A 10,882-nucleotide genomic window follows, 5' to 3' on the forward strand; every position below is an offset into this window, starting at 1 on the left:
TAGTGATTGTAATTCTCAATGTGTATACTGTATTCTATCGATCATATCAGTGTTCTCCTAATATTCAGGTCTACATCTGCAAAAAATAAATAAATAAATAAATAAAAATTCAACTGTCATATAAACCTTGAACAAATCAAGGGAGTACAGCCAACCCCATTTCGCGCGGAGGTAATCATACTCTACGCCGATATCCCTGTTGCTTCCTTCGGAATTAGAAAGAGAAAAGCAATGGGCACAGAATTGCAGATTGCATGAATGATGATGCCCAAGAGAAGATTGTCAAATGATCTTGAATCAATGTTGAGTATAGAAGCTAACCCAGCACCCACAAAAGATCCCAATGTTGACCCCAAATTATTTATTGACATGAAGAGAGCAAATAGAGTCCCTTCTATTCCTGGAGGGCATAACTGTCCAGATATGATCAGAAAAGGCATGAACCTGCAGTTCATGCGAAACAGGGTAAGAATTTGGGATTTATCACACAAAAAATGGATCAAGCCATATATTTCTGCAACAAAATCTCAGGTTATGCAATACATGTGCCTATGAAACAAAAAACATGTTTCATGTGTAAGCACAAAATAAGATATCAAAAAAGAAATCTCTAGGTAGACCTAATATAAAGTTTTGATGCCAAACATGCACGACTAAGCATGTAAGCATATCAAAGGCAGATTCCACCAGAAAACGTGTCTAACATGCTTAACGTCTATGAATTATGAAATATAAGCTTGATCTATGAAACTTTCCTAGATAAGTGCCTGAGAATTTCTCAAAGTAAACATCTTTTGTTTTCTCAACTTCGCAGCTTCTAGCGTATATTTATATACAATTACTAAAGAGGGAAAAATAAGCAAATCAAAACAGTACAAGATAAATATGCTGACTTTGTAGTATGGTATAGGTTAGCGTCACGAAAGTTGAGGGACCATCGTCATATTTATTTATCAAATTGATTCATATTATATGAGATGAAAATGCAAATGGGGCAGAACTGTCATCAAACAAATTAATAATTTAAATGATTTTATAAACTTACCTATGTTTTCCTTAAAAATGCTCCTTCTGATCCTTTTTATAAATTACTTCGAATATTTTTACTGAATTAAAGAAAACTTTAAACCTTAGTAACTTTGTTTAAAAATTCAACAAATTTTTAACTTTACTTCTATTATATATACATACTTTAAAAATAAAATACTATAGCATTTAATAACCTTTCTAACATTTAATAGGTACAAAAAGGTAAAAACGAATAAAATAATAATTGAAATGCTCTATAAATAGAACTAAAATAAATCTTCTCTCTCTTTCTAATAAATAAGACCAGAGGATTAATGTTTAACTTTTCAATATAACACATCTTTAACAAAAAATAGGGAAGAAAACTTTAAAGAGGAGAAATAGCATACTTAAATTGATTGATTGCATCAGCAAGAGCTGAACCCCAGAGCACCATAGTCTTGTCTGATATTCCATATGTAGTATTCATCCTAGAGACCACAATAATTTGCTGAAGATTCACCAAGGACAAACCAATATTAGCACACCTGTAAACAGAATAAAAATAAATAAATAAATAAGCAAATTAAACATCCAAATGAAAATCAACTCCAAATAATTATAATCCTTGTTTGTTTACATGAGAATTCTTCGTAATTTCATGTACTTAAAGTGGTGATTGTAAATGAAGGTTCCAAGCATAAGTCCAAGCCATCCAAAAACACGTGCAGTTCCCAGGAAAGATGCTTCTAACTTCAGAACTTCAGTTTGATAGTAGAACACAACTGTTGAAAGATCAGGGTTGATGACATGAGCGAGGAAAAACCAAGACATCGGTCTGCCCATCCCAATAGAAAAAAAGGATTAGTACTACCATGAATCGAAGAGAAAAGACAACTTGTGACAGTAAATTTATAGCACGAATCTTCTACACAATGCAATGCCCCCCAATCCCCCACATGCAAAGAAGTTGGAGGAAGAGGAATAGAAGGAAGCTTGAATCTCCCAAATCATATCAACCAAAGAGTACTCTAGAGGAATACCCAGTTTTTATTGGTTCTCAATCATTGAAGACATTGCGAGAATGAATTCAAAACCACCATTTTACATCAAAAACTCCCGAAACTTAAAAGTTCTCAGGGATCCTCCCAAGTCAGTAATTTACTTCGCACGAGCAAACCAGGCTGGAGCTAGCATCAAAATGTTGAAGAGGCCAGAGCTTAAATATTGAGGCATTAAAGAAAATACAATATTACTTTGGGCCAAACAGACAAAAACCTTTCCCCCGTTAACAAATGAAGGAATATCAACTAAAATATAAATCGCAACAAATAAACACCTCCCCCACCCCCTCCCCCCCTCAAAAAAAAAAAAGGGACAAAAAGAGAAGAAATGCAGAAATGTAAAATAAAACGCAAGAAAAAAAAAATTAATTCATGGGAATTTTGAGATAGAGTATGCTTTGCTGTGAACAAACTGCCAAGAAACAAAACAATATATCATACAAAGCATGTTAAATTTCACATTAAAAAATTTGTAAATGTTAACATTTCTTCACACTTCACATTTGTCTTTATGAAATAAAAGACATCTCATAAAATGCAAAAGCACACTAGTTAATCACTTAAATAGAGAACTTGTTAGAAAAAATGAATCAGGCTTCTATGTAAAAATAAATAAGACAAATCTAACAAAAAGTAAACAATTTTAGTCTACTCTACAACAGAATGATTGATATGAAAAAGGAAGACACTACCAAATAATATGCAATAATATTCCTCTGCTTTTAGGTTAAAGGAAAAGGCAGATCTTCAGGATCTAGAAACAGTCATGCTATTTATATAATAAGACTTAAATGGGTAGAATGCCCTCAGAAAAGATTGCCTCTAACTTAATGAATACAACTGGCGTTGACAAAATCCTAGGTTAAATAAATTTGCAAAAGAAAGTACCTTAATATCATTGGCTGTCTGAAAGCACGACACAAATCATAAATTGCATCTTTTATAGAGTGACACTGCTTCAACGTCAAAGAATCATCTTTTTCAACAATATCTGATTTTCGGGTCCTCACAGCCAACCTTTTGCCATTCTTTTTGCCCTTCTTTCTTCTTTCAATACTTCTATTAAACTTTTCGATGAAAGGACTATCTTCATCTGAAGTACTCCCGTTTGAAGTTGAAACTCTTGAAATATAATACTCTTGAAAATTTTTGCTATCAACAGATTTCTCAACCACAAATTGGCATGATATTAACTGAATGGTTGGTAGTACAGCAAATAGAAGAAAAATTGTATCTATTTGTAAATTGGACAATACATAGCCTCCTAACAAACTACCACATATGCCTCCCAAAGCCATCGCCATCCAAGATATTGACTGAAGATCTCCAGCAAATAAAGCCCTGACCAAATAACACAGTACTCAATCACAACGTGTTTAAGAACAACATGCATCAGATATTACTTCCCCTAATTAAATGGTCCTCACCAAAGAGTAGGCACAAACTACAGCTAAGAATCATCTGCCATAGTGGAAACAAACATAAAAAATTCAGATAAGAAAATTTTTTCTTTAAGCCATACCTTATCTGCACATCTCATTTTGGAATTAACTAATTTGGTATTTCTTATTGAATAGATCTCACTCCAAATTTTCTATATTAAAACTTTAGCTGCAAACACAATTTATTGTATGAGTTTTTGAAAATAATAGGTTCAGAACTATTGAAACAATTCCTTTCAGAAAAAGTACCCCCTTCAATAATTCATTATATTGGGAGATTGATAGCCCCTACTACTCAAAGGCTAATCCAATGCAATCATACCAGATTCAAATATAAATATTGCATTTAAATCCAAGGAGAAAAATTTGTTTGAAATGACTGTGGATTTGTGAATGTAAATTTGCATTTGATGAAAGAGAATTAATAGAAGAATATCACACATGTAAAACCTCAAACCCAAAATTTTGGCGTAAATAATTTTTATTTTTCTTAATGATAGGAGTTAACTTACTCTCACTCAATTCAATTCTCCTCCAATCTTAAATCTATTTTTTTTTTGTCTTCACTTCTTTGGTGATTAATAATTATGCACTGCCACAGCTTTGATATTATAATATATATTTCAACATTTTATCATATAGGTATAGATATCTTGATTTTTAAACAAGTATTTCTAAAGTAATATAAGAATATTTGTAACAAGAATCCAAATATTAAGTTTTTTTCAAGTTTTTAAGTAATAAAGAAAAGTCATAATGCAAATGTTAGAACACGCGATACGTAGTATTGTATGAGTATCGTATCAGATATGCATCCAATAAGGATATGTTTACTTTTTTGAAGTGTCAATGCTTCATAAGTATTTAGTTTATGATTTCCCCATCCCCTGTTGTTCTGAAGATATCGAAAGCATATTAAGTCTTTAAGGCAAGGCGGCTAGACTTAATTGCTTTCTGTACATTCACGTTTCTGGAGACCTTAATTTTCTGTTGTCTTTAGTACTATTCCAACATGTTATTCAATAACTGTGAAACCTTGTGCACGTGCGCAAGCATGTGATACAACATACTAAAGTTCTTTTGGCAGATGATTAGAAAGAAGAAATCAGTATACAAACATACCGATCATATCTTGCTGCCTCAGCTATCATTGCATCGACCACAACATCTGCCATGGCTGAGCCCAAGTTTTGCACTGTTAAGAATATCATCAGATGCCATTTAGAATCCCTAGAGGCTGAATTTGAGCCTAAAATAAGCCATGGAACTAGAGAAAGCACAGTTGCAATCACTAGGTAGGGAATTCGTTTTCTGCCCCTAATTGGTATACAATCAGACATTATTCTGCATAGCAGTAAGCAAATCAGCTTGTAAGGAACCGGCACAATTGATGTAGTAAACTTAAAGGCACTAGCATGTTGAAGAAAGAATCTAAAATGCACTAGCATGAACCACAAATGCCTGTTTCACATCTTAAAAACATTTATAAATGAAAAGAAGTCCACTGATAAGGATTTTTCAAGTAACATACATTCAAAATTTCAAAGAGTAGCCCATAGATCAGCCACAAAACAGACTTGTAGATTATATATTTTTTTACAGTATACTTCTACCAATTCCCCAATATTTTTCCTCTCCTTTTCATGGACAATTCGTGTCCAATTACCAAACTTCCAAAAATTTGTAAAATGCAAATTAACTTGCATTGAAATGACTCTAGATGATTTTTTTTTTTTTAAATTCATCTACACTACATGCTTCTTTGCTGGCTAAATACCAACTCTAGCACTACTCTCTTCCCAATTAATCATACTCCTTGGCACCAATTACAGAAACTTGGAGTCAATTATCTTCCTCTCCCTATGACTCCACATTTAAATTTATATCCTAACTTAATTTTTTTTCCTTTCCCACAACCCCTTTCTCTCTTCCTCATACTAAAAATCAAAATAATTTCTATGTCATTATCTGCTTTGTAGGAAAAGACGATAACATTAAACTGACAGTCTGAAACAGTGTTCCTACTGTTACGGTGCCATATCACTTCCAAACAAATATCTAGTAATCGTAAAACAACATCAAAACAGAATTATATACGTTGACATCAAATGTAGTTCTTCCTCAAGCTACATAACAAATTAGTTAATGCACACATGTAAAAGTCTTATTATCAGTGCATGTTTTTATGTATTAATATTCAACAACAGGTAAAATCCAATGAACCATACCCATATAATGGTTTAATGCTCCATGGAAAAAATGCTATAGAAGATACATATTGAGATGCTGCTGGTGACAATTTAAGTTTATCTTTGAGTTGGTAGGAAATTGCCGTCCAGACAAAAGACCTGAAACCCTGCATCTGAAGAGTTAATATAGTGATAGCATAGAAGAAAATTGGAAATTCAATTTTGAGTATCTTCGTAAGAACATTCCTAAACTGTAACTTTTTAGGATATTTTTATATACGGAAATTAAAATCCCTTAATTTAAGAAGCGGGGTAAGTTAAGATAAATGACAACTTTACGTAAAAATGTATAGGGGTCAAAATATGAAATTTAAATTAAAATGCTTTATTAAAACATAATGGCAATATAGATGGAGTAATAATAATGTAAAAAACAAAAAAGGATTCCTATCTTAAAAGAGTTCCAATCGTAAGAGAGACAGACATTGAAATAAGTAAAAACTAGTAGCAGTAACCTAAAAAGTTAAGAACAGAACCACCAATTTATACGGTGGAACAAAAACAAGCTCATGAACACTCAGAAGATGAATCCTTTCTCTATGAAATTGCGATTGGCAGCTGCGGCACATACAAAAATGGAACGCACCAAACTCGAAAAAGAGAAAAACCATGAATCGACCTCAACTAAATGTAGCAAAATCAATATTTCAATATCAAAATAATTCGAAGATTTCCAAAAAAAATTGTGAACCTAGCCACGGATCCTACGCAAAGATTCAAATATTATCAGGAAGGCGATGAAGGATGCAGAATTGGAACCTGAGTGAAGTAAATCAAGCATATCAACCAAAGAAAGGAGGCTCCAAATGCGGATATTAATCTTTTCGTCCATTTGATCATCTTCGAAAAACCATCCACCGGAAAATCTATTCTCTTCAAACCTCTGCTGCTGCTCTATCACGCAAATATTCTATGCCATTCTCTGTCTCTTTGGTTCCGTTGATTTGAAGCGGTGAAGTTCCCTCCCAACGGCTTCGACCATGGGGCGTTATTTCGTTTTGACATTTATATCCCATGTTGAGCGTGCAGAAGTCAAGCTGCAATTCGAAAATGCAATTTTAATATGCAGGGACTGTCATGTAATTTTGATTTTACACGTCCATAAGTCGAACCAAATGTTGCCACATAACCATTCGACCCCACAAACATTGCGATGACGTTATTGGGAGAAGCTCAGAATATGAATTGGGCGTTTGGTTTGGGTGCTCATGCGTTTGGCTTGATGGGCACCATCATCTGGACCGTTGACTTTAATAATTTATTTTAATATTTTTATTTTATATTTATTATAAAAAATTATAAAATTTTAATAAATATATCTTATCATTAATTTAAAAAATACAAATTTAATCTGATAGGTCTAATTTAATATTAAATTTATTTATAATTTTTATAAATTGACTATCCAAATATATTCTAGACCCTTTGAATTTAATAATAAATCTTTTAGAATTTTTATAAATTTTTATTTTAGTAAATATAATATTAAAAATAAAAATAAAGATAATATTCAAAGTGGCACTTTAAAAAAATAAGAAAAAAATTGTAATTTGAAAATTTTAAATCCAAATTGTTCAAAGTACATTTGAATAATCAATTTATAAAAAATTTAATATTAAATTGGACCATTCACATTAAATATGTATTGTTCACATTGATGATAAAATAAATTTATTAAAATTTTATAATTTTTTTATAATAAATATAAAATATAAATATAAAAAAATCTTAAAATTTGAACTATTCAAATTTTTTAGGTTGCCCAACATGTGATGAGCACCGAAACCAGCCTCTAAAACACTTCAAGGGAAATAATTGCATGCACAGCCCAAAATAAATTTGAAAGGGAGAATATCAACAAAGGATCCCCTAAAGAGAAATGATCGCATGTGAAACGCATTATTTTGAAACTTTTACATATGCCATAGGTTATCATTTGGAATTAAAGCTTCTGGTTTTTCAATTACTAAATGTCCTTGGTTTATTAAAAAAATAAAAACAAAACCCACCACCACGTGCCAGTGGAGTTCCAGCATTGATTATTGAACTGTTTTATATAAGTTTTGGTAATGACAAATATTATAGAAGTTAGCTATATTTAAGCTTTAATGTTTTCATATAGATAGTAGTTAATTATAACTATGGGACAAGTATTTTAAAATGTTTCACTTATATTATTTCATATTATAAATTTTGGGAGAAATTGTTATTTGTGCTAAAACATCTTCTATATTTTATTCAATCATTTTTCTCCATAGATAATTGAGCTTAAGCCATATTTATAGATAATTGAGCTTAAGCCATATTTATATTCAGATTATATGTTCAAAATGATAAAAGCATACACATACATAAACACAAAGTATTCTTCTCATATGCATGACATAATATAATATCTCATATATTTGCTCTTATGCATATTGATTGGACCATGATCATTCACACATTTAATATATCAAAACACTTGGTTTTGATATCAAATTGTGCAAATTAGGGTTTCATTCTTGGTTTTCTATTTTAATTATGTGAACTCTAATCTTGCTAATTGGTGTTGAATTGTTACTTTCAAACCCTAATTTGATATTTTGGGCATTATTTCTTTTCTCTTTCATTTTAATTCTCCATTTTTAGAATTTATTTAGTCTTTGTGCTTTTATTTTCAGATTTTGTAAGGGCAATTGTGTAATTAATGATCAAAGGCTAAGTCACCTTGCTTAGAGGAATTGAAGAGATAGCAAATAAATAAAGGATGAAGAGAAGGAACTGATTAGCGTGAATCAAGAGTCTATGTTGCACAAGCTTAGGCAATTTGGTGCAAATGAGCATGGAACACATTAAGGATACTTAGCATTTTCAGATTAATTGAGGAGATTAATTGAATAAATACAAAGGAGTATGGGAAGTGTAACATCCTGAATTTTTTAATCCCATGATTAGCTGTTAATTGAGGGTAAAGTGGTAATTAATGTGGGATTAGAGATTTAGATTACTTGATAGGTTGACTTGTTGGGATGTTGTATGAACAGGTATAGGTGAAAAGATTGCGTTTCGAGTCGAAGCAAGTGCGTGTGGTGAGAATTATTCTCACTGTGCCATACACTGTGGCTCGTACTGCATGCACCATGGTGGATGGACCAGAAAATGACTTCTTAAGTTGTGAAATTTTAGAAATTTCAGAAGGAAGAAATTGAAGGGGAGAAGAGGAGAAGGGTTGGTGTGCTAGGGCAAGCCATTTTAAGTCATTGGAAGGTACTTCTGATCGATAACTTAGTAGGTAAGCTATGTATAACCTTTACTTTCCATTTTACCCAAATTTCTCTAAATATGAGTTATAGAGAAATTGAATCGATGAAATTTTAGTGTTCTTAGGAGTTAAATTAGAGTTTTGCGATTGGTTTAAAGCTGAACGTCAGAGCTTTGAACTCGTAGGCTTAATTTGGCCTTGAGAGAGAGAGATTTTAGGGTGAAAATTTGATTTAACTGAAATGAGACCAGTTGAGGTGATGTAAAGTAGTAATTGAGTAGTAGTGGACATAAGATGGATAAATGGAAAAGAATACACGGCTAAATATAGCCATAAGTAGTGAAAATTTGTTTTTGGTCAAATTAAACCAAATGACTGAATTGTACTAAATGTGTTCAAATTGGCATATTGAGTGTGTGAGTTAAGAAAGGAAGTTTGTGACAAGCTATAATAGTAGTTCAAATCCATAGGTAACCTTTCTAGTGACAGAAGGGTTGAGGTAACTAAATAACTTCCTTTGTTTGACTATTTATTATAACTATGTGTGAGTATGTTATGTAGTGCATAAAAGTGTTTTGAGCTAAACATATTTTATAGCATTGTATGAATGTTGCATGAAAATGGCTTTTGAGCAAAGAAATGAGTAAGAAAAATGTGATTTCATATGGTATGTATGTATGTATATATATATACATATATGTTATGCGTGAGAAAGTATATAAAATGGGGATTTGGAACCTATGTGGTTCGAAAAGCATGATTATATGGGTGGGAGTTCACCCAAGTGGAGAGGTGGTAATAATATCATATGACATATTCTCTTTAGTACTCGACGGGGTGTGGTGTTAGAGAATTATACCTCCTTATTGCCTTTGGAGATGTAGTGTTGGAGAAGATCTCCTTAGTGTTTGTTGAGGTGCGATGTTAGAGATATGGGACTCCTTAGTGTCTGTGTGACATGGCATTGGAGTCAACGACACCCCATTGTATGTATTGGGGGAAACTATAGTTCGAATGTGAGATAGAACACCTTTAACTGGGTGCTTCTACCATTAAAGGTGAGCTTAGGGCCAACGAGAGTGTACATTGGTCTAAGGTGAGCTTATGGTTTCATGTTGGGATGATTTGGAGGTTCAGTCAATAATGATCATGCTGTGTGATGCTATACATTGCTATGTGCTATAAAAGTAGAGAAAAGTGGTGAAACAAGTGTAAAAGAGATGAATTGACTGATATGAGTGATATTTGAAACGAAATATGTGATATGTTATATTAAATGGTATATTATGCTTTACTTTCAAATAGTTGCATGTGATAGTCAATAGAAGTGAGTTATTCCATTAGTGAGATTTTTATCTCACCCCCCATGGTTACATTTTTACAAGACAGGATAGTGATCAGGGTAAGGGAAGAAAGATAGGACCGGCATAATGGTGCTGTTGTCATGAGTCTCTGAGATTGTTTAATAAACTGAGAACTTGTATATATATGTGTATATGATTTGCTATAGGGTTTCAAGTATGTTTTGAGTAGTGATTTTATGGAATCTCAACCCAATTATGTATATATGTGGTAAATTGAATCAAGGGCTAAGATTTATATGTGTATGTGTTGATAACATTGTAAATGTTAGTAAATCTTAAGCCCATGTGTCAAATTATGAAAATGAGTAATTTGGGGCTAAGATTGAGTAGCAAATGTGATTTTAGGTGAATATGTGTTGAGAAAGGGCCGAGTGGGCTATGTTGTGCTAAGTGATGGCAGATTGTGAAAGTTGAAAAATGTGAAAATTGACCGTTGAGAGGTCAAATTTCAATATACATGTATGTGTGGGATATATTATGGTTAATCAGGTGTATCAGGACCTTTTAGACT

The 10,882-nt window shown here is 32.3% G+C and overlaps 1 protein-coding gene across 4 annotated transcripts; it reads right to left on the minus strand.

Moving 5' to 3' along the window:
- Positions 1 to 6,771, minus strand: LOC129301622 (probable folate-biopterin transporter 4). 4 transcript variants are annotated; one of them, XM_054940181.1, is made up of 8 exons: positions 6,523 to 6,771; positions 5,743 to 5,876; positions 4,637 to 4,858; positions 2,961 to 3,413; positions 1,649 to 1,846; positions 1,419 to 1,556; positions 156 to 444; positions 1 to 76 (listed from the first exon to the last, which is right to left on the minus strand). In XM_054940181.1, the coding sequence occupies exons 1-7, from the start codon at positions 6,601 to 6,603 to the stop codon at positions 183 to 185; spliced, it is 1,488 nt and encodes a 495-aa protein (XP_054796156.1). In that variant the 5' UTR covers positions 6,604 to 6,771; the 3' UTR covers positions 1 to 76; positions 156 to 182. The 4 variants fall into 4 exon arrangements, with proteins under 4 accessions (XP_054796156.1, XP_054796155.1, XP_054796157.1 ...); XM_054940180.1 differs by having other exon boundaries at positions 1 to 444; XM_054940182.1 differs by having other exon boundaries at positions 1 to 444; positions 5,743 to 5,870; positions 6,523 to 6,769.
- Between the last annotated feature and the right edge of the window lie 4,111 nt (positions 6,772 to 10,882).

This window comes from Prosopis cineraria, unplaced genomic scaffold (assembly GCF_029017545.1).
Source record: "Prosopis cineraria cultivar Desert tree isolate PC_DT_omini unplaced genomic scaffold, ASM2901754v1 PC2, whole genome shotgun sequence".
Lineage (NCBI taxonomy): Eukaryota > Viridiplantae > Streptophyta > Magnoliopsida > Fabales > Fabaceae > Prosopis > Prosopis cineraria.

Bases quoted from the DNA above. Each gene is read 5' to 3' on its own strand.
- LOC129301622 (XM_054940181.1), bottom strand. From the start codon at position 6,603: ATGATCAAATGGACGAAAAGATTAATATCCGCATTTGGAGCCTCCTTT. The intron at 1,847-2,960 runs GTACTTTCTTTT...TGGGATGGGCAG, and splicing joins AGACAGCCAATGATATTAAG to ACCGATGTCTTGGTTTTTCC. The intron at 1,557-1,648 runs GTAAACAAACAA...TTCTGTTTACAG, and splicing joins AAATTACGAAGAATTCTCAT to GTGTGCTAATATTGGTTTGT.